The 24029-nt window shown below is 45.6% G+C and overlaps 1 protein-coding gene across 1 annotated transcript; it reads left to right on the top strand.

The window, feature by feature from the left end:
• Window positions 1–228: 228 nt before the first annotated feature.
• HDDC2 (HD domain containing 2) lies at window positions 229–22341 on the top strand. Its single transcript, XM_040627755.1, has 6 exons — window positions 229–385; window positions 1548–1669; window positions 3489–3591; window positions 8476–8544; window positions 17712–17850; window positions 21967–22341. The coding sequence occupies exons 1-6, from the start codon at window positions 302–304 to the stop codon at window positions 22062–22064; spliced, it is 615 nt and encodes a 204-aa protein (XP_040483689.1). The 5' UTR covers window positions 229–301; the 3' UTR covers window positions 22065–22341.
• Window positions 22342–24029: the final 1688 nt, after the last annotated feature.

Genomic DNA, 24029 nt, shown 5'->3' with positions numbered 1-24029 from the left:
GAAAGTGGAACACTTCTTTTCCATACGGGTCTGGGACAACCCGGTGAGGAAGTGGAGGAGGAGAGAGGAATGGGAAGGAGTCTGGAGGGGAAAAGAAGGTTGGGGAGGGAGGAGGGAGAGGGAGGACAAGCAGGAGGGGGAGGGAGGAGAAGGGGGAGGAAAGGGGAGGAGGAGGGGGAGGGAGGAGGAGGGGGAGGACGAGGGGGAGGAGGCGGAGGAGGAGGGGGAGGAGGCGGAGGAGGGGGAGGAGCTTCAGGAGGCGGCCTAGCGGCCTGCTCCGAGCCGCGGGACCCTTGGCCGCATGGCTTCTGTGTCCGCTGCGGCCCTCTCGGGCCGCGGGGCCGGGAACCTGCTGCAGTTCCTGCGGCTGGTGGGACAGCTCAAGGTGAGCCGGCGCCGGGCCGGGCCGGGCCGCTTGGGGCCGGGCGGGCGGCGCGCGGGGAGAGGCGGGGGTGGCCGCGGCGCTCCAGAGCTCCCGCTCGCGGTGGCTGGGGCCGTCGCCCCCCTTCTTCCGCCCTCCCCGCCTGGCAGGGGTGGGCCCAGAAACTCCTCTGGATGCGGGGGCGCGTCTGCCGGCCTGGGCAGCCATTCCAGAGGTTTCCGGAGAGCAGCTGGCGCGGTCCGTGCTCTCCTGCTTCTGCCCTGGGGCTCAAGACCCCTCAACTGGGCCTCTGAGCAGCCAGGGCCGGGGTGGGGTGGGGGGCCGGTTTCGGAGCAGCTGGGGGGGAAGAGCAGAATCCATCAGTCCGGCCGATTTTAAGTGGGGTGCTTTAAATCTGCCTCTCAGCGACTTCTAGAAAAAACAAGACTTTTTTTTTTTTAACGGAAGATTTTATATAGTGCACATGTTAAGTTGTGTCCTGTGCGGCCTCCCTGTCCACTCCACCCTCCTCTACCCCTCATTGGTGATTTTGCAGAATTTCTACAAGTTAAAAGCCGATTATCTGTCACCTGCCGCTATTGCGACTGTTTATACAATTCTTCAGAAATGTAGAGTCCTGGGGAGAAAAAGCAGCCTCACAAGATTACATCCTGATCTGAACAGAAGGCAGAATCATGACTGGTGGTAGCAGGAGCAAGGAGAAATGCCTTTGGCCTTTCTGCTTCCAAATTGGGAAGTCTATCCCTTGTTCAAGTTCAGAGCTTTCACCTGTGTTCTCTACAGGTGTTGAATGGGGTTGTTTGATGCAGAAAGTCCCAGCTCTTGTAGTTAGGAAAAACACAATACTTTCCAGTTTTATTTTTATGTCTAAAGGACTCGTCTATGTTCCATAATTTACACCTTAGTAACAGGGAGTAACTTGACTGTTGGACCCCTTCACTGTATTTTTGTGAATTATTTCTCCCTCTCCTCTTTCTTATTCTCTGACCTCACTGGTTTATTTGATAACAGGTGTTGATCATTTGGTTAGTTAAGCACTTTTCAACACTTTCTGAAACTATGACCCTGCTTCTATACCCTATTCCTTGGGCTTCTCTTGAAGAGCATAGCACATAGTTTAAATATTTATTTTTATAAGCTTCTTTCTCTTCTTCATTTTCATCAGAGAGTCCCACGGACTGGCTGGGTATACAGAAACGTTGAGAGGCCGGAGAGTGTATCAGATCACATGTACAGGATGGCAGTTATGGCTCTGGTGACCAAAGACAAACACCTTAACAAAGACCGGTAAGCCGACATGAACTCTGATGCTTGTTAGGATCTCTGGTCTGTGGGTACGCGCCGCTTCCCGTGACTGATGCCTGTATCCAGTTCTTGCAGGTTAGTTTATCTGTTAGGAGAAATTATCTGGTTCAGGCTGTAGAAAGGGGAATTATGTGTGTTGATTGCTTCAAATTGTAAACTTCAGTTGCTTCAATTGTAAATTCTGGGTTTTCTCTTGGCAAGTGACAGAGCCTGCCGTGGTCTCAAAAAGATGTAAGTGTGATATCAGGATTTGCAGGGCCTTGACAGTGAATGTGGTATGTCTAAAATCCTGTCATTGCATTAGTACGCTGTGTGCTTTACTCTAGCACCTTTCATGAAAACTAACACCCATTTGAGGGGTGACGTTTTGGAGGGGTATGTGCGAGATGTAGCTGAGAAAGAGATAGCCTCTCCTTCAGTCAACAGGTGCCTAAAATGCTTTTTGAGCACGGGACAAAGTTTCCTAACAATATTAAGATGGTAAGGAAGTCTCCCATGAATGACACAGGTCCCAACTGGCTTCTATAAAAAGTCCAAAATTAGTGATATTCAAAAGTTAGCAAGATTGGGGCACCTGGCTGGCTCAGTCAGTAGAGCATGTGACTCTTGATCTTGGGGTCAGGAGTTCGAGCCCCACGCTGGGTTTAGGGATTACTTTAAAAATAGATAAATAAATAAAAAGCTTAAGAAAAAACTGGCAAAGTATTCTAATAGAAGAGATCACGTGTTCTTGAGTGATCTTAACAGAGGGGGTGGCATGAATCTGAGGTCAGCTCTGAAGAGTTGACTGGGTAGAGAAGTGGAAGGCACAGTGCACAGAGGAGGCCATCACAACCAAAGGCCCAGTGGTAGGAAATGAAAAGTCTATTTTGGAAAAGATAAGTAGATCAATTTGATTGTAGCAAAGGTTCATTAGAGTTGAGAGCTGTTACTCGGTAGCTGATGTGGAAGTGGGATTTTTGGCAAAAAGTACAAGACGAATGCGGTGCGGAGCAGAGATAACAAACTTGAGAGTGGTTGGAGATTTGACCGGGATGTCAGAGACAGGCTGTAGATGGAACACCTGTGAGGAGATTGTTCGGCCTTGTGCTGCCTTGGACATAGTGGGCACATGACACAGACTGGCCCTTGGGGGCACTTGGATCATGACCTGCCTTCATTATTTTGACAGTGTTTATCCTCATCACTAATAATCATAGCCATTTGCTTAATGACCCACATGTGCCAGGAACACACATGATCAAATTTAGTGTTTATACCAACCTTATGATGTATTGCTGTCCCTTTTTAACAGATGATAAAAGAATCGAGCACTTAAAGAAATTAGGTAACTTGGCAAAGGTCACACAGCTAATAAAAGGTTGCTGGGTTTGGACCCAGATCTGTCCTACTCCACCCATTTCTCTATAATAAAGAGCCTCATTGTGACATCTAACTAGTATATGGGGAAATGATTGTTTCTGAATCTTGTATCAGTAAGTAAATGCTATCACCAGATCATCTCCTCCTGGCTGTCATCCGAAGTTATCAACCTTTTAAAATGATATTTGAAAAACCAGCCATTTAAAAAAAAATTCATGCTAACAGTTTCCCCTGCATTCATGCATTATTGTGTTGAATATTAACTAGAAGTTTCGAATCGGAACTGTTGGGGGCTAGAAGAATACAATTACTTTAGAAAATACTGCATTAACATACCCTGTGAGGGTGGAGGACAAAAATGCATCTTCAAAATAGTCTAGAGAAGGAACTTGTAGTGAATCTAATTTTGTGTCATTATTCACATTTCTCGCCTGGTCAGATGCGTACGCCTAGCCCTTGTTCACGATATGGCAGAATGCATCGTGGGGGACATAGCGCCAGCAGATAACATCCCCAAAGAAGAAAAACATAGGCGAGAAGAGGTCAGTGTTAACGATTGACTCTACCAGAGACCGCCAGAGACACCTGTTGCAGAAGCAAAGCTAAGTTTCTTGGACCCGTGGCAGTAAGGGAGAGCACCTTGGCAGAATTTGAGCAGTGTCTCAGGCAGGGGAACTCTGGAGAGGGTATTTATAGAGTCTGAGAGCCTGGGCTGGAGGATGGTTGGATGGATCTTACGAGATGGGCCACTAGTTAGATTGCACGGAGTGTAGGACAAAATAACCTTGGACTGGTAGGACTGGTGAGGCAGAGTCATAATGAGAGCCTTGAGGAGTAAGCTGTAAGCGCTTACTCTACTTGGGTGGTTGACGGTCTTATCTTCCAGAAGCAAGGATTTCTTCCTGGCGTAAGCAGCACAGCACACTGGTATTGGTTTTCCTCAACCTTGTTTAACGCAAGATCAGGAAAGTATGCCTGCTCCCAGCCTTGTCTAACACAGGGACAGGAAACTGCTGGGTTTCTGTTCTCATTAGTAGGTGGACATAGACAGTATGGCTTTCATTAGAACAAGAGAAGTAGCTAGAACTGGAAGGAATTCTCCATGCTGGTTAAGCTCTTTGGAGGAAAGTTCTATAAAATCACAAGTCTAATCATTATTATAATTACTTGTGAATTTTCAGTTAGTCTTTTAATTTATTGGTTAGAAGTAAAGAAATATATTTGTAATAGTAAGAAACGAACATCAAAAGAATACTAAATCAATATCAATTTGGGCTCTAAATTCAGAACCCAGGGCCAAAGAGGAAGACACATTTGGGGCAGAGATTGGAAAATCCAGGAAGGTTTTGTGTTTTGTTTTTGTTTTGTTTTTTAATGTTGAATAGCTGGTCCTCTCAGGGATTATTGCAAGCTACTTTTATTATAGGAGATCGGTCCTAAATTGCTAGGTGGATGGATCCTTCATAAAAATGCTTTAACAGGACAGGTGGGCTTGAACAGCTGTTCTCAGAGCTGGAGAGACTGGAGTTCAGTAGCCAGAAGTATTTTTATCTGCCCAGAGGCGAGAAGCTCTGGGAATACCAATTTAGGAATTCCAACATTATGGGAACAAGGGAAATTGTGTAAGGAATGTGTTCTTCCTGCCAAAATACAGATCCAGAATATAGGCTCAGCATCATGACAGCCTGTAAAAAGGGAGAAGGTTGAGGCATTGTTCTTCTGTAGGAATCTGTGTATAAAGCGTTCCTAGATTGATTGGCAGAATTAATATGAAAAAAAGCCAATTAGTTCAACATACCGAGTGTTGGAAAAGAATTAGCCCTGACCCAGAGGGTGTCGCGAGACGACATGACCTAGAGGAAAGGGATGGGGAGAAAGACGCCCTAATTATACAGCTCATTTCAGGATGCAGGGTAGTTTTATCCAAGGGTCAGTCTGGACATTGTGGAGGAGAAATGCTATGTTGAAGTACCAGAGGGTCCTCGGAGACTGTAAAGTGACACAGAGCAAGAAGAAAAGGCAAACTGTCCCCATGAAGGTGCATAATGAATCCGAGGCTTCCTCCACAGAAGAGTAAGTCAGAGCCTCTTGGAGAAGAAAGCGTCCACGGGCAGGCTCTCCAGCCGCTGGAGGTGAGAGAAGACCGGCTGCTGTCTTGACAGGAGTGAGGCCTGGCCAGTGACACCTTGTGGAGGGGGCCTGGTGGGGCTGAACAGAGCGTGCTTCTGCCCTCCTGGACGCCCTGTCCTGACAACGAGGTGAATTTTTCCGGCCTCATTGTACCTCCTGGCTGCCTCCCACTCCTGTGTTTCCCACGGGCCTCGAGGCCATAATCAGGAGGGACGGGGGAAGCATCTTGAAGAACCAGAGGTTCTTAGACAAGAAACCAAAGGCTTGGAAGAGGGCTGAGGATTTGGGAACAGAGAGGAAGATCTGGAAGGTGAACAATTCTTTATGCAGATGGAGTTTATGAACAAGATTTGGATGTCGGAACCATGCCTTAAGTAATAAAATGAGGGATTCTTGGCTCAAGGTGGAATGCACGTAATGAGAATCAGGCAGCGGGACTCGCCCAGAGGCCAGCCGACTGCCTCAGGAAGGCTTAAACCGGAGTCGGAGGCAGGGAAGATACTCGGTGAACTTGGAAGGCTGCTTGCTTTGGAGGAGAGTAGGTATTAAGATGAAAGGGAAAACGAGGGCATGGAAGAGAAGATTTAGGGCCAAAAGCAATACTTGTTGTCTGATCCCCTTCCTAAATCAGACAAAACAGACTTTACACCGTAACCCGAGTTGGTGAACGAAGCGTCGCAGGGATCATCAGGGACCCGCGGGGCGGAACTCGAGGCTGGGATACAGCAACGGCAGGTTATTCTCTTCTCGAAGAGAAAACCATGCGGTCGGAAGGCTGAGTCATGGTAGGCATGTATCCACCAGGGTTAAAGTTGCTGAAAGTTGCTGAAGAACCAAGAGGTTAAAAGGAGAAGAACCAAGCTTTATTACGGGAGTGAACCTGGCGCAACTGAGAAACTGAAAAGTATCGTGAACATTTTATAGATTGCTGATCATGTGCCAGATGCCACGAGCTTTGGCGCTGTGACGAGCTTCATCCTCATGACAGCCCCCTCGGGGATGCTTGCCATTACTAACCCCGTTTTACAGATGCGAGACCTGAAGGACAAAGAGGTTAGGCACCTTGCTCAGGGTTCCACAGCCAGTCCTAAGCAAGTCAGGCTCCAGACCCCATTCGAATCTGTAGTTTGCAGTGAGCTCTACACTGCTCAGCCTCCCCAGTGAGGTCTGAAGGATGCGGGATGCTTTCTGGGGGCTTGACGCAAAACTGACCCAAGACGTTTGCTGAAATCTTATTCAGCTCAGGACTTTCGGCAAATTCTTGGCGTGCTTGCTAACGGGAAGAAGCTAGGAATATTCCCACCTTAAATCTGTGTGGACAAGGCGAAACTCCGTATAGAAGTGGGAGCAGCGGGGCTCACCACCGGGAGGACAAGTCTGGCATATGCAGCCGGGTACCCTGCAGTGTAGTGAAGTCGTTTTCGGAGGGTTCATTTAAAAGGTAGGCACAGTTCTGTGGTGTGTGTTGCCAAACAAGGAATATCGACTACCGTAGCAGCCTCAAAGAGCGATCTGATTGTGTAATAACAGATGGTATCAACGAGTGTAGATCCGGAAATTCATTGTTCAATTTTTAAGAAGAGAGCAACAACGCATTTGTTGTGTTTTGTTTTTTTAAAGGACACGATGGTTTTAATCAACAGGGAGTTTATCAGTAAGTCAGTAATTGGATGTGAGCTCCAAAAAGCTGATCTCAGTCTTCGGCTACCTTTGCGTAATAGAGTATCTGGCATGACGGAGGCATTGGTTCCGTCCTCTCCCGCCGTGGTCAGACCACTCATCAGTCACTGTGTTCGGTGCTGAGGACATCACCCGAAAGGAAATAAAATAATCTAAAGGTTTAGGTTTTTATATACCTGTAAATACATATTACTTAGTTAGCTTTTTCCAAACAAAAGCAATGGACAGGCTTGTGTTTTTGGAATAATGTAGAGAAAGGCAATCTATTTATAAAGACACCTTTAATTTTTGAAAATGCAGAGATTTTCTCAAGCATTTTACTGCTTTATGAAAAAGAAAGAAAGGCGAATGTAGACACAAAATAGCATAAATTCGATACACTGAGGGTGGTGTGCTACAAACCGTTGGAGGTGGTGATGTTTGTAGACACTGGCACATACGGTTTGCTCTGGAAATGGTGGTATTCCGTGGCATTTTTTCCCTAGCCTCTGCTGGACAAATCATGCAGGTGCCCCTCAAAAGGCTGGTCTGAGTCACATGGCCTTCCCGTGGCCCAGAGATTCTGGCCCCACTGGGCCCCTGCCCACCTACTTGATATTGTGTTTGTGGGTGAGGGTGGCACGCTGGGGGGCTGGGGTTGGGCATAGTGGGAGACCTGCACGAACAATTTTCAGCTTGATGTAAGAAAGTATTTTCTGTCCATGCTGCTTAAAGCCCATTTGGGCAGCCTCCTGAGGTGCTGGATTCCCACCCCTGGACGTGGTTACAGAGGGAGGGCAAGACGTGATCAGGGATGCTCTTGAATGGTTCAGATAGTACCTGGATGGTGTGGCTAATTATCTTCTTCTTTTTTAAATTTTATTTATTTATTTGTCAGAGAGAGAGAGCGAGCACACAAGCAGGGAGAGCGGCAGGCAGAGGGAGAGGGAGAAGCAGAGAGCCTGATACAGGACTCGATCCCAGGACCCCGGGATCATGACCTGAGCCAAAGGCAGACGCTTAAACCAACTGAGAGCCACCCAGGCGTCCCGCTAATTATCTTTGAATACCCCCTTTCAGCCCGTGTGTGTGTGAGCCTGCAAAATCCTCTCATGCCGTTTCCTGTATGCTAATGACAATAACTGCCCATTTGTGTAGTGCTTTATGTTACACAATAAAAATATTAATAGAAAATGAATTAATAGTATACGAGCAATTTCTTTGAGCTTTGTAATTCAGTGTTACTTTCCTGTTCTTGTTCTCAGGTTTGTTTTGAACTTTTGTATGTTTATGTTTAAAATTCACGTGGCCATCTTGCGATTCATCCATAAGATGTAAAATCCTTGGCCTCACTTCTGATATTTCTGTAATCCTCTCACACCCTCCTCCTTGTCCTTTTTTTGGTGTCTGATGTGCTGCAGACCACAAAACATATGCTCAGCGAAGCCCTGTGAATAAATACACACGTTTCTTTCATGCACACAACTGCCCTCCTTAGAAGCCATAAATATTGCCCAATATTCCACTGCCCTTTGGGGAGCTCTGTGTAAGAGTTTGAGCCCATTATTCGGCTTTCGTAGTTGAGTTGTTAACTAGATAAATGTGATCATGATTAAAATAACTGTTTGATATTTCAGGAAGCTATGAAGCAGCTAACCCAGCTCCTCCCAGAGGATCTCAGAAAGGAGCTCTATGAACTTTGGGAAGTAAGTACATATGATAGGTTGCTTTCTAATGTATTGTGATTGAGTTTATATGGCTCATCAGTGTTTTCGTTGACTTAGATTATTATCACAAGCTGTCTCTAACTTACTACTTTCTGGTTTGTGTCTGTTTCTCACCTCCTGGCTGGTTCAGGAATTTCTCATGGCTGATAAAAATTTTTCTTCCCTCCAATTTCCCCATTTCCCTTGACACCATAATGCCTGGTACAGATCTTGACTCAGAGCCCCCTGGATTTCCTGTTGCATTGCTCTCGTTCCCCCCCACCCTGCCAACCCCACGCCCACCCACCCATTTCTGGTCCTTGGAAAGAACGTGGGCCCTCGCCACTTCCTGGCTCCGACCGTGGGCATATTCCCCTCTCTGAGTCTGATGCTCATCTGTGAAACCTTGAAGGGTTGTTCGGGGCTGAGTCTGGTCCAAGTAAAGTGCTGCCATGATGCCCAGCGCAGAGCGGGGACCCTGTGGGTGCTCGTTCCCTTCCCAGTGCTTGACAGCAAGGTGGGAGGCCCGTTGGCCGGAGAGAAAGGGCAGGAAGAGTGGAAAGAGCAAAGAAAGCCATTGTTCTCCTGTTGCTTCCCCCTCCTAGTGCTGGTTTTCATTTGTGAAGGGAAAACAACAGCAAAGAGACCCTCGTCTACTGCAGTTTCTCACTTGCCTCCAGTCCACACTGGCCCTTCCTTGCTTGAGCCCCTGGACCCCCACCGACCTCACACTCTCACTTTTCACGGCTCCTTCAAAGCCCCACCCCCTGCTCCTGCCTTCAGAGGCTGATCTTCCACCTTTTCTCTTACATCCTCAGGCTTCCACCGTGCCTTGCTCTCCCCCGAGCCTCCAAGCTGGCAGAGTTCCCTTCCCACTTCCTAGCGTGCTGGTCAGCTCTTTCCTTGACTGGGGAAGACTGAGGGACAAGTTAGGAAGTGTTGAGGTGTTGTATTCAGGTGTTGAACCCTGAATAAATGTTTCTCCTAAAATTGCCATTTTACTCAGTGGTCAGATTCTGTGGCATGCTGTCATTTCCGTGGGTTAGCTGGATTAGGGGATGAAATACGCATCCCCTCGTGAGGCTGTAGGCTGTGATGCAGAGAGCAGGACTTGCCACCAGAGAGACCTGGGTTTGAATCCCACCTCCCTCGGGTGAGTGGCTTGGCTCTCGTCGGCCTGTTTCTCCCAGAACATGAGACTACAGCTGCATATGCCCTTCACCATAATTAAGAAATCTACAAAGTTCAGGGAGCCAGTTAAAAACAACAACAATAATAACAACAACAAACTGATCTAACTTGACCTCACACAGTAAAATCTTACCTGAATCAACATGAGGCTATTTAGAGCCCCCCCCCCCCGTGTGAAAATCAGTGTGCTTTGACATAGAAATATTCATCTGTTTGTCAACTGAGTCGGCCCTAGACCCCCCTAGGGAGTTTCTGTAATATGTACTATACATACCATATTATTTTCTAAATGAAAAATATGCTGAAAACTGAAACAGATTTTAAGGTAAAAGACCGTGGCCCGTTAATACCTGCCTTGCCAAATAATTGTGAAAATTAAATCTGGCAAAGTATGCATGGTGTCTAGCTGGAGGCTGGCCCAGGTGGCGTCTGTTACTAGGTGTGACGGGGTTGCTTCAGGGAAAAGAGTCCCTTGTGCCAAAGTACGTACTTGCAAGAGAACTTCTGGAACACTATGAATTGAGGAATGATGGAGTGGAGTTGGGTTGCATTTCATACATAGAAAGAAAAAAAAAATGGCCCTGAGCTTATGAAACTAATCCCATGTCTCTAAGAAGGAAAGACTCCCAGAATTTGAAAACCTTTTATAAGAATTGGTACCCTTGTGTCTCCTAGTTATTGTAAACACAGTGGCAGTATCTGTTAAATTATTTTCTCAGTTAGCCATCAGCAACTGACTGAAAAAAGCTTACTGCAAAATATGCTTTAATTACAAAAATTAATTTAAATTTACTGCAAAGTCTCCTTTAAGTAGCTTCCAAACAAAAACATGACAAAAATACTTTGGATTTGGAAAAAATATAAAATAAAGAGCATTAAATGACTTGATAACCCCCAAAATGAGTGACAGTTTTATGATCTTGTAAAAGTCAGTGGTTGAATTAATTAATCTTGTTAAAGATCTCAGGCCAGGTACACAGTTGGCCCCTTGGAATGTGACAGTCCTCCTTGAGAATTGTTGCTGCCGGGCGGCCAAGAGCTTAAAAGAAGATAGCAAGGATTTAAATTACTTTGTTGGTGAGACTGTGGGATGTTGATCGATGCGGAGGAGAAAAATCGTGAGCTTTTTTACTTGCTGACATGAACATCATCTTTGCATGCTCTGGAAGGGTTGGGAGCTTGTTTTTCTATTAAGAGCCAGAGGAGGGGAAGTGAGGACCATGTCAATAAACAGCAATACGTTTTTCAGACAGAATTATAGGAGTTTATTCACAGAGAATAGTATTCATGGGTCTTCAACTCTCCTTAACCAATTCATACACCCCTATGAGTGAGGTAGCCGCCTCAGGCCAAGAGGTAAGGTCACCAGGGCCCTGCAGGCACAGACTGAGCATACATATAAGTCCCAGTGTTTACTCTCCACGGAAGTGTGAGCATGTGTACGAGGGTCCCAGTGCTGGTGGGCACATGTATATTTAAGTTTATTTCGAAATCATGAAAACGGGCGCCTGGGTGGCTCAGTCGTTAAGCGTCTGCCTTCAGCTCAGGGCATGATCCTGGAGACCTGGGATCGAGCCCCGCATCGGGCTCCTCCCCTGGGAGCCTGCTTCTTCCTCTCCCATTCCCCCTGCTTGTGTTCCCTCTCTCGCTGGCTGTCTCTCTCTGTCAAATAAATATATAAAATCTTTAGGGAAAAAAAAAAGAAATCATGAAAACAGAGCAGGAAAATTGACATCCCTAATGTCTAATATCATTTTGGAAAGAGAGTGTTAAACATTAGAATTGTCCCTAATTTCTTTGACCATTTCTCCCCATCCTATGCCTGTTAAAGCCTGTATTTCAAGAACTGGGGTATCACTTTCCACAATACATGGTTTTCACAGTCCACAGAATCTTTTGGCGAAAAAACCTAGCTCCCGGCGGTACCTCAGAAGAAGATATCCCTCTCCCCTCTTCTCTTTTGGATATGGATTGAATCGTGTCCCCCTAAAATTCATATGTACCTCTGAATAAGACCTTATTTAAAGATAGGATATCTTTTTTCTTCTCCATTCAATAGTTTATTCTCAATACCTAGTAAAATATAATATACGACATGGGCAATAAATATTTGTTGAATGAATTGACAAGGCTTTTTAGTGATACTGTAAAGGAGGTTTTTTTTTTTAAATAATTATATTTCAAATTTTTATTGTTAATCTTGAAATATAACTATATCATTTCAAGTGTTCTCCAAAGAGGAAATAATAACTGTGGAGAATTTTTTTTTTTTCCTGAGCTAGGATTAAAAAAATTTTGGGGGGATAATATTTTTAGAGGGATAATTGAGTTAAAATGGGGTCATTAGAGTGGGTTCTAATCCAATATGACTGGTGTCCTTATAAGAAGGGGAACTTGGACACAGAGACACATATTGGGGGAGCACCATGTGAACATGAGGGAGGCCATGTGAAGCCAAGGAGAAGGGCCTGCAGCAGACTCTTCCTCACAGCCCTCGGAAAGAACCAGTCCTGCCAATACCTTGATTTCCGAATGTCTGTGCTCCCCACAGCCCACCACGTGACTCAGGCCCCCACGCGGCTCTTGCTGAGGTCACAGACTTGGCTTGGCTGCATCCTGGAGCCCTTCTCTGCCCAAGTGCACCTGACACCTGGGCCACACAGAAGATGGGGCCTCGCGTGGTTCAAGTTCTCTGCTCCCTCACGTCTGTGCCCTTGCTCCCTCCTGAGTTCCTTTGTACCTTTCGGGCTCTTCTTTCGGAGTTTGTTCAGGTGTTCCTCTGGCTTGGCTGACTTGATCAGAGCCAATGTTCCCTTCCCAGGACTGTGTCCTTTCAGGTGTTCTCCTGAAAATCTTCCTCCTAAGCTCCGGACTTGCAAGGCCAGCAGCCTAAAGGACGGCTCCACCTCAACATCCGTCTCAGCCAGGTCCCGGCACCCTCATTTCCTTCAGCCATTGCTACTGTTTTCAAGGCCATCTTATTGAAAAGTAAAACACAGAAAAGGACACAAACACCTGTGTACAGCAGAGTTCCAGTAATCCTTACTGGAAGGATAACACCCTTGTGACTACCACCTACATCAAGATTTGGAACTGTGCTGGGCGCCTGGGTGGCTCAGATGGCCAGGCGTCTGCCTTCGCCTCAGGTCATGATCCCAGGGTCCTGGGGGGAGTCCCCTCCTCGGGCTCTCTACTCAGCGGGGAGCCTGCTTCTCCCTCTGCCACTCCCCCTGCTTGTGCTCTCTGTCCGTCAAATAAATGAATAAAATCTTAAAAAAATAAAAAGATTTAGAACTGTGCCACTGCTTCCCCCCAGAAGCCCTTTCTTGTGCCCCAACCAAGCCCAACCACTCCCTTCCTCCAAAAGTGACCACTGCCCTGATTTTCACAAGGATCCCTTGATTTTCTTTATGGTTTTATCCCCCAAGCAGTCATCCTCCAACATTTTAGTTTAATCCTGCCCATTTTTTAAAAAGCTTAATGTATCTTTTAAATCTCCTTTAATCTACACCCCCCTTCCCCCTCAACCCTCATCCTATCTCTTTCTTTTTCTTTCAAATTATCTGTTGAAGAATCCAGACCGTCTGGCTTACAGAGTTCTCCGCAGTCTGGGTTTTGCGCACTCATGATGTGGTTCTGGTCTTCTGTTCTGTTTTCTGCACATGGGCCTCTGGATCCAGAGGCTGAATCAGACTCACGTTGGATCTTTGGCAAAACTGTAGATGGTGTTGGATTCTTTCATCATGAGGCACATAATGTCTGGGTTTTCTTGATGATTACATCCCTTCATCCCATTGAGAATTGTAATAAACTAATGTTTTTGTCTTGCTTTCATTTAGTAGCTGAAATAATTGTATTAGCAGAGGCTTTTTCCTCATCTACTCTGGTTGCAGGTCATACAGGCGAGGTGGGGTAAAAACACCTGACTTTGGTTGCTTCCCTGNNNTGGCAGGATGGTCCAGCCTCATTCATCTCGAACACGCTTCAGCCAGACCTCCTATTTTGTTTTTTTGTGTTAATAGGCAGTGTTATTTCAAGGCCACAGTATGTGCAGTGGGGTACTTGCTGCTACTGAGTTGGTTATGGTTTTTATGTTTTTTAATGGACAGAGTTAGGATATATATGTGTGTATGCCTCATGGGTTCATGGTGATATTTCCAATTCAAATACAGTACTGCACGGTTTTTACTTAATCTCTTGTATGGTATGTCTTAACCTCTTCTATATTCTTTCTTCCACACAAGGAGTCCTGATTATAAAGGCTTTATCCTTCTCTACTCATGCACCCGTCTCAGAATAACAATTGTATATTCCACCATCATCAATTCCAATCACTGAAAACAGTTTAAAAAATTGTTTTGCCTGTGCTATCTCAATTCCTGTATTTTTTTTTTTTTTACAGTTGTACTCTACCTACATTGCTCTCTATCTAGATTGTTATATTACCATGACATTACATTAAGCGTAACATACCGTTCCTTACACCTCACCGAACCTTAGTTCTGCAAGTACCTGGTGATACTCACTAGCTGTCCTTCTGTCAGTTTGTCCCGGTCATTTTGGCTGTCTGAAACTTTTTCTCCTGTAGGTTCTTCAAGAAGGGCTCCCAGGAACAATATGCTCTAAATTTTGCCTCTGTGTTCTTTATACTGGAAGGCCACTCTCACTTGATATAAAGTCCTTGGCTCCCAGTTTCTTTCCTTGAATATCTTAAATACATTGCTCCCATTCTCTTTGGTCATAAAGCAAAGTCTAATAATAATTTTATTTTCCTTATATGTCCAATGTTCTTTCTGCATTGGTATCCAAAGGATTTTTTTTAATATACGTGGTAATTTTATCAGAATATGTCTTGGTGTTGGTCCTTCTGGGTTAATATCCTTAGCTACTTAGTGTGTGTTTTCAATATATACTTTCAAATTAAAAAAAATTAATTTCAAGAAAATTTTTTTGAATATAGTTTTACTTTGGTTTCCTTTTTTCCTCCCAAACGTCTACATGTCTGTGTGTTGGTTCTTCTTTGCCTGTTTTTAATATTTGTCGCCTTCCCTCAATTCCTTTATATCATCTTCATTTCTTCTTGACTTTTAAACCTAATTTCCTTTTCAATTTCTGTTTCTCTCGAAGTATTATTTATCATGTTTAAATAGCGCTGTGTTTCTGTTTGCTTAGCCTTCGCTGTGAAAATTACTTTTTCTTTTCTCTCTAATGTTTTTTATATGATTCTTTCATGTCTTACCATTTTCTTAGCATCTTTTAGTTCTTTTTGAAGTAGTTTCTTATAGATTTGATCCTTTAAAAAAACATTAAGAATGTCTGTCTGATGTGAATTATCTGTAGCGAGGTCCTTCCCTCCTTGCCCTCTTTACCTTCTCGCAGGCTTGTGCGGGATCTGATCTCTGTGCTTTTCCTGTTGCTCATTTTGATACACAAATAGTTTTCCTGAACTTTTGGAAGGAAACTTGATTCAGATAACTTTTTTTTTTTAAGATTTATTTATTTATTTATTTATTTGAGAGGGGAAGGCAGGGGCAGAGGGAGAGAGAGGATCTCCTAGCAGACTCCCAGCTGAGTGCGGAGCCCAACGCAGGGCTTGATCACACGACCCTGAGACTGTGACCTGAGCTGAAATCGAGTCAGACGTTTAACCGACTGAGCCACCAACGTGTCCCCAGATAAATTTTTTGAACTTCACAGAGCTACCTCGTCTGTCTTGTGTTATTTTTTAATGTAAGGTTAAAATGTATGGTGGCTTGTGTTCAGAGATTCCTTGGCTTTGTTCTCTTTCCCCACTTTTGTCTGGACTTTTTCTTTCCTTCATCTTGTTATCCTTACCCCACTCAGTTTTGATTTCACCCCCAGCAGTTTCTGTTTCTGGCCCTGTCCTGGGGTAAGCAGGTCAGCCTGGTGAGTTCACCAGGGCTGCGCTTGCATCAGCTGCTACTGGAGGGAGAGGTTCTTCTCTTCTCAGGTCCATCAGATGCCCTGTTGCTCCTGCTGATGGAAAGCAGGGCTTATGGCTGGACGTGATTTGTCCCCGCTTAAAGTATATTCTGTGATTCATGGTAATGTTATGTTCCGTAGTTTTGTTATATGTGTTCATTAGGTTTTGGTTTTGCTGTTTCTTTGCTCTGTCAGTTTTTTGGGTCTGTTTCTCCCGTAGCTCCCTCTTGAGTTACCCGTGCCAGAAACTAGGAAGTCATTCTCAGCTTTTCCTTTCGTTCACGTTCACGTTCTGGTTCACTTCTTCGTCCTTAGTGTTTTTCAAATCTGCCCACTTGTCCCATCTTCATTGCCACGAGATTAGGCGAGACCAGACTCTCCCAGCTGCTCTGCTGGTGCTGCCACGTCTCAGAGCCTGACTGCTCTGCCTCCGGTCTAGCCATTTTCCACACTCAAGGTAGGATGATCTTTCTAAAATGCAAATCTGATCATGACCCTCCTGGCCTGAAACCTTTCAGTGACGTCCAGTAGCTGCAGGATAAGCTGCAGCCCCTTGTCACAAACCACGAGGCCTTTCAGGGGCTGACTCTTCCTCCCCTCAGCCTCTTCTGTCTCCTCTTCCTCCTGCAATTAATTCTGCATCCTGTCATGAGAAACTGCTTGCAGTAAGTTCCCCAAAGATGCTATGGTGTCTTCTTCTAGAGCTTTCTTGGCCTCACTGTTCTCCTTGCCCTGCCTCATTGTTGGAAAATGAAATTGGGAAATGCCTGTACCATTACTTTTTGAGGAAAAACCCAACAATTTATATTTTTAAAAGAAACATGTAATTTCACCAGAATTTGTTACAAAGTGTGTGGTCATTTCCTAATGGTCTTGAAATCTTTTTTTCTTACTTTCAATAGAGAAAAATCCTGGACTGCTATGCCTCGAGTATATTCCACTTCTTTTTTGTTGAATAATGAACTTGAAATTATTAAATATAAATATATAATTATAAATGTGAACAAGCATTTAAATAAAGGTAATTATTTTGAAGTGCCTTTGAAATAAAACAAAATGTATTTGGTTTTGTATTAAAATGATTTCCCTGTACAATTTCAGCTCTATCAGAATCCAAATAACTGCCTCTGTAAGAATAAGGCATCTAATAAAAACCGAGAAACCTTCAGTGATTCACATCACATCACCCTGCCAAGAAAGCATGACAGGTTCATCATCCAGACACATCTGGGGTGGAATTACAAATGAGAACATTGCAGGGAAACCAGTTGGGAACACTTTGGTCTTAACAGAAAAACGATTCTATATAGTATTAATTGGGGCTTGCGGTCGTGTGACATGTGTCATGCTCTACGAAGCAGCCCTCCCGGAGCTTCTTGTTTCAGGTTTGCGCTGAGGAGGGAGGGACCAGAAGGCAAAATGCTGCTCCCCGTCCACTGGCTTCAGCACCTCTCTGTCACCAGTACGTGTGCACATGCCATTGCGCCAAGAACCCGCAGATCCTGACAGTGTCCTCCAGAGTCATACCCCAGGGGCCCTGTTTGGAAAGCAAGGACAGAGATTTCCATTGTAAAGGGACAGCCAAAATTCAATGAGAAAGCTAGAAATTCACTTGAAAAGGAAGCCTGACCATTTTTAAATGGGGAGGGAAATAATTTGAGAAGCATGCAATGAAATAGTAGCTTGAAGTTAGAAAGACCTCTGCCACTCCGGTGGGTGAAAGAATAATGACCTTGAAGACAAGGTACCAGACGGGAAGGAGAACGCTTGGAGTGTCGCTGCAAACAGATGAGACTTTGCAGGCATCCGGGGGAATGCGCAGAATCGCGGCACATCTTGCGCGGAGTGCTGAGAGCGAGCGGTGGTTACAGAGGCAGCGGCTCTGCGAAGGGCTTGTGCCCAGTCAAGGGGGCGTGGCCAGTACAGAAGGTGCTTTTACCCGCGAGTCTGATTTCAGTACCAGAATCAAAACTTTCCCGGAATACCCTGCCCCACAGCTCTCATCATGCTGCTTTCGTGGTCCCTTTCCTCAGGAGTATGAGACCCAGTCAAGTGCAGAAGCCAAGTTTGTGAAGCAGCTGGACCAGTGCGAGATGATTCTTCAGGCATCTGAGTATGAAGACCTGGAGAACAGACCTGGGCGGCTGCAGGACTTCTATGATTCCACAGCAGGTACTCCGTGCGATTTTCAGTAAACACCATTTTAGCTGGGCTTACTCCTAGTGGAGTGACTGACGTCGCGTCAGTGAGACCCGCTGTCGTTACCTTCTGATGACGCTTCCATATGGAGCATCTGAAGGGGAAGTGGTGGGCTTCCTGGTGAGAGGCAGCCTGGCGTGGGCGAGCACGCCCCCCTGGGGTCTGAGTAGCAGGCCAGGTTCGCGTTCACACCTGCCTCTGTGCCCCCGGGCAGTGTCCTGGCCTCTCGGTGTCCTCTCTGAAAAAGGGAAAGCATAAAGCTTACCCTACTTGAGCCGTAGGTGGATTTCGAGACTCAAGAGAGAGAATGTCTATGAAAGCGCATTATAATCTGGAAGTGATTTATAGAAGTAAAGTCATGGAAGATGGAGGTAGAAAAAGAGATGTGAAAAGTAGATAACCCTAAACCGTCGAAGTCACCGTTGGCATTACAGTGCTTCATAGCGCGGACCTGGAGTTCAACTGGTTCTAGTTCTGCCACATATAACCCACGTATTGTCCAGCAAATTGCTTACCTTAGCTCTGGGCCTTAGTTTCCATATTTTTAAAATAAGGATAATTATAGGGGCGCCTGACTGGCTCAGTCAGTAGAGCATGCAACTCTTGATCTCAGGGTTGTGAGTTTGAGCACCATGGGGTATAGAGATTACTAAAAAAAAAATCTTTAAAATAAGGGTCATTATAGACTCTACTTTGTAGAGTTATTTGAAGATCTAGTGGAGTAGTTCACGTGAAGTGCTTACAATAATACCAGGCGTAAGCCTCGGGTGTCTTCATGGTGACACAGTTTCTGGTGAAGCTCAGTTCGCTGTAGGAGTGCTGGCTGGGGTTCGTGTGGCTCCCTGGAGCACAGCCCTGTCTCTCGTCCCCTGGACTTCCTCAGTCTCCCCTAAGAGCACTGCCAGAGATTGTCTGTCTGAGACGGCTCGGGACGTCCCGTGGCTCCCAGCTCAGGCCGTGCTCTAGAGCGTGATGTGCCTCACCCTGAGGTTGATTCCATCTTCCTTCCCTCTTTCCGGCCCCACTTCTCTGCCTCAGACAAGGCCCTTGTTATTTCTGTATTGGATTCTTGTCATTACCTCCTGACTCTGCCAGCCGGGCTCACCAGCTTATCCTGCAGGTCTCAGTGTTTTCCTACTTTGTACACATAGGTATTATCACATCTTCATTTTTAAAACTTCTGTGGCTTTCCTCTTCCTAGAAAGTAAGATCTTGACACTTTTGAGTGGCCTCAGAAGCTCTACAGTCTGCAGCCACTCCTCTCCCTGGTCTCCCTTTCTGATCCTCCGTGTCAGAATTAGGCGATATCCTCTTTTTGCTCACTCTGCATTTGGTCTAGAGCTTTCCATAATGTTGTGACAGTCTGACTTGCATTCTCTTTAGTGATGTTCCTTTATTGGGTCTTTTCCCAAACCCCCTGTTGCTCACCCTACCCCATAGTACACTGTTTGAGGGCCAAGACCGGGTTTGTCTCATCTGTCTTTGATATAGGTGGTCAAAAATATTTGACTTCAGTTAAATAGAATAGCAGTCTACACTAGGGATCAGCAAACTGTGGCTCATCGGCCAAGTTTGGACTGTTGCTTGTTCGTATAAAGTTTTATTGAAACAGCCGCACTCATTCTCTATGTATTGTCTCTCCTGCTTTTACACCACGGCAGCAGAATTGAGTAGAATTGAGTAGTTGGCAACAGAGACCACATAGGTCACAAAGCCTAAAGTATTTACTGTCTTACTCTTTACAGAAAATGTTTGTTAACCCATTGTAAGCAATGATTGGGTTCCAAGATAGCATATTTTGCCAATAATGTAACTAAAATACAAGACATGTTTGTGTGGTGCTTTGCATTTTAATGCTATCATTTTCTATTTTGATACACTCACAGTGAAAAATAGAAAATGAAACATGAGACTCCTAGTAGAATCAAAAAATGGGAGCGAGGAGGGTCATCTGGTTTAAACTCCACATTTTATTGAGGAAGAAACTTGAGCGGGGAAAGAGGAAGATGTGCCCTTAGCTGAGCTGAGGTTAAAATTCACTTTACTTTCCACTCTGGTGCACTACTCTATTAAAAAATTAGTAATTTTTTAGTAAGTAATGTAGCTGATGTAAGGAGTGGTTTCTTACTAATCCCAATAACGCTTGAAGAAAAAAGCAAGTTTAGTGAGGGAGAGATGAAGATGTACATTGTGACCCTCATGAGGACTTTTCTTTTTAGTAAACTGTACCCCCAGCATGGGGCTCGAACTTGTGACGCTGAGATCAAGAGTCACGTGCTCTGCCGAGTGAGCCAGCTGGGTGCCCCCCTTAGGGGATTCTCAAGGGGACATAAAGGCTTTAGTTTGATAACACATTTTTATTTCTCTAATTCATTCGCCACTTAAGGCTTTTCCTCTTTCCTTTTTGAAACTCTGTGTGTTGAGGAACAGCATGGAGGCCAGTGTGGCTCATGGGGGTGAATGAGAGGAGAGGGTTGCAGGTGAGAAGTGGGCTGAGGCCCGCCGGCCAGTATAGGAGGTTGGCATGTGCTCTGAGCGTGATGGGGACCCTTAGAGAAGGTGGACTACAGGACGAGCATGATCTGACTTGTGTTTGAAAGGGTCACTTGGGCTGGAAGCAGGGAGACTGACTGGGACCATTGCAGGCTCTTAGTGAGGAATGATAGCAGTTTGAGCCAGGTGGTAGTGGCAGAAAAAGGAAGGAGTGGTCAGATTCTGGATATATTCTGAATAGAAAGGTCGATAGATTTGTGTGGCGGTATTTATGAGAGAAGTCCAAGGATTTTGGTCTGAGCAGCTACAGGAGAATGGAGTTGCCACTAGATGGGGAAGATGGGGGAGAAGTAGGTTTCAGAGGAGAAAATCAGGGGCCTCAGAAGCCAAGGGAAGAAAGTGTTTCAAAAGGAAAGGAGGAGGGGCGCCTGGGTGGTTCAGTCGTTAAGCGTCTGCCTTCGGCTCAGGGCGTGATCCCAGCGTTCTGGGATCGAGCCCCACATCGGGTTCCTCTGCTGGGAGCCTGCTGCTTCCTCTCCCGCTCCCCCTGCTTGTCTCTCTCACTGGCTGTCTCTGTGTCAAATAAATAAATAAAATCTTAAAAAAAAACAAAAACAAAAGGGAAGGAGGAGCCATCATATTCAGCAACGTGGAGCTAATTGGCGTGTCCTCAGTAAGAGCCATTTTGGTGGAGTGGCGGTGATAGTCTGACAGCACGACCTGTACACAGTGGGGCAGAGGGTGGCCTGGAAGCAACAGGGAGCGTAGAGGGGCAGAGCCAGGCCCAGTGACAAGAGCCATGTGACAGAGGAGATGGCCACTGTGCCACAAGGCTGCAGGGAAAGCCATATCCTCAGGACGAGCCCGACATCAGGGCAAGAAAGTGAGAGGATCGTTCCAAGAAGAGATTGAGAATAGGAAATAAATGGAACAGAGGTACACATGGAATGAAGAGTAAACAACAAAAGGCACTGGCAAAAAAAATCAACAAAACAAAACCAAACAAAAAACAAAACAGGAAACACAGGGAAGAGATGGTGGGTGTAGTATTCCCTGTGCAACTTCGGACCTGAGACAGCTTGTGGGTTGGTTGCTGCCAGGGCAGAGGTCTGGGAGGGCTGAGGAGCAGGGAAGACAGCACAGGGCAGTGGGGTGTGGTGCGGAAGTGTTCGCAAGCGCACGGTTGCTTCCTGGGACAGCCTAGACCTTCTGTCTTCCCACCAGTCTTTCTGTATGCACGTGCTTTGTTCCCTTCCATTGCAGTTTCCGAACGGGCAGGGATTGCTTTCAGGTCTCCGGGTGCTGTCCTCCCTGAGTTTCTTTGTAGTTCCCAGTAGAAGCATTCAGAGGCTGCCTGGTGAGGTTTCCCCTAGCTCTGCCTAATGGGACAGTTCTTTGTCCGATTCTCATCCCTAATGCTTGGTGGCATCCGGGGTGACGGACCATGATCTCCACGTGGTCCCCTCCCTAGGACCTGGAGTTGTGTTCTTCTGCGTTGGAGTGAATCTCAGCGTCGAGCCCCTGAAAAGCCTGGGATCAAGCTGGATCCATTGATGGATTCTCTTGTATCTTCTTCCCTGTCTTCTTGCCTTGCAGGAAAATTCAGTCACCCAGAGATAGTCCAGCTTGTTTCTGAACTTGAGGCAGAAAGAAACGCCAACATAGCTGCTGCCCCCCGTGAGCCAAGCTCCTGACGTGTCCTCTCTGTTGCCGCACTCCTGTGACATTGTGTTTTTCCCTCTGTGGTGCTGTGTTTTGCCACTGTTGCTGTGTTGATTCCCCAGATATGAGTCTGTTTATATTCCATTGCCTGGACTCCAGTAAGAAACGTGTGATACAATCTGGATAATAAAAGAAGCCACAGAACAGGATGTGGTCCTGAAAATGCCCCGGATGAAGACTGGGGGCGGGGAGGGGGAGGAGGGCGGGACGTTTGTATAAACTAAATAAATAAATTTTTAAAACCTTAAGCTTTGGAATATTTATTGGATATTTTAAATCATTTTATTCTAAGCTAATAACCTACAACCCTGAAGGCCAGATTCATGGAATGATGGAAACTTAAGTTACAGTGACTTTTAAGAACAGATTCTTCAGCTGACTTAGTGACATGGATGCAAGGAAAAGAAGGTATCACGGGGCACTGACGAAATACTGCCTTGTTCAGACGACCGCTCCGTGGAGCCACATTGTTTGGCCCTTGATCATACACTTGTAAACGTGTTAACAGGTTCTGCCTCTCCCCCTCGTCCATCTGGGGATATGAATTCAGGCACACGGTGTCAAATGCCACTTGTCTTCCTCTGTGTAATTTTTCCCCACCTGATTTATAATATTCAGACCTTGATTTATAAGAACACTGATCACCAGGTAAGAAATCTGTCATCAGAAGAGTATTCCTGGGGTCCTTGCGCCTTACGTAGGGAACACAGACCTGGTTTCTTCCCCTCGTTTGCTTTCATTGGGTAAGTAACCTACCCTGCTTGCCTTTAAATGACGCACCACCGTTGAATGGTGAGGAAAAGAAGACTAGCCATGCCAAGCTGCCCAGGATTCTGGTGGGAAGCAGTGCCTGTCCCTTTAATTCAAATGTCAGTTTCCACGTGAAGGCCTGTTAGGCTGGTGTGGTAATATTCTAGGCAGCGTTTCTTTGGAAACTCTTTGCGGTATCCATGGATACCCAATCTGCCGGAAGCAAAGAGCATGATCTCTTCAGAAGCAGCACACGTGTACGTGTAGCTGCTCTGCGCTGAAAAGAGCAATGCCGCTTTGCTTCAGCACGCTGTTGCATCCTACCAGAATTCTGGAGGTTTCTTTCTCCTGGCATGAACATACACCCATAAGATAATTGCAGATAAAAATTCAAATATTTATAACCAACTTCCTGTGGCCCTGAAGTTTTACTTGGGATATTTTGCCTGCTGTAATTTTCATGAATTCATAGATTAGGAAGCCTCTCCTGGGTCAGACTTGATACTACTGGTCACCCACCGGTCATCATTACTCACCTCTGTTTTACATCTACCTACCAAGTTCACGTGTAGTTCTCAATCCTCCTTCCTGGTATTAGGTTTAAGAAGAGAAAGAAAATGTAATGGTGCTATAAATACCATTTAATAATAATGAAGATCAATAGAAAAAGATAGCTATTGAATTCACCAGCCAAGTCTACACATACTTGAGCATTATCACTTAAAAAAATTTTTTTTCTCTTGGAAGATACCTGTTACTTGCCTGGAATTGACCTTCTGAATAACAAACCCTACCATTATGATGTGGTACAAAAAGTTATTATTGGGTTGAACTCAACAAAAAAGAATATGTTACCTCCTCGCAATGAGGAAGAAAGACTACCTCATTCAAAAGGAGAGGGTGGAAAGGCAGGGCTGCAGGGGAAGATGGAGGGGGCACAGCTCAGGCCGGTGAGCTGACTGGGGTCAAGGTGGGGGTGTTCTTTTTCAAAAAACAGTTCCTTGTTTCTCCCTTGTGGACTGGCATTTCACCAGCTGTTACATAATTCTCAATGCCCTTCTATTTGAAAAATGTCAATTCTAACAGGATGTCCAACCTGTTCATCTCAGTCTGGCGATGATACGTGCTCTACGATACATGACTGATGATATGCCGTGTGGAAAAGCATCCTCTGTACCCAGCAGTTT

Source organism: Ursus maritimus, unplaced genomic scaffold (genome assembly GCF_017311325.1).
Source record: "Ursus maritimus isolate PB19 unplaced genomic scaffold, ASM1731132v1 scaffold_13, whole genome shotgun sequence".
Taxonomy (NCBI): domain Eukaryota; kingdom Metazoa; phylum Chordata; class Mammalia; order Carnivora; family Ursidae; genus Ursus; species Ursus maritimus.
This window is presented reverse-complemented; position numbering and strand designations above follow the sequence as displayed.

Excerpts from the sequence above, each read along its gene's own strand:
- HDDC2 (XM_040627755.1), top strand. The coding sequence starts at position 302 with ATGGCTTCTGTGTCCGCTGCGGCCCTCTCGGGCCGCGGGGCCGGGAAC. Across the intron at positions 8,545-17,711 it reads AGCTCTATGAACTTTGGGAA|GAGTATGAGACCCAGTCAAG; the intron begins GTAAGTACATAT and ends CCCTTTCCTCAG. Across the intron at positions 17,851-21,966 it reads CTTCTATGATTCCACAGCAG|GAAAATTCAGTCACCCAGAG; the intron begins GTACTCCGTGCG and ends CTTGCCTTGCAG.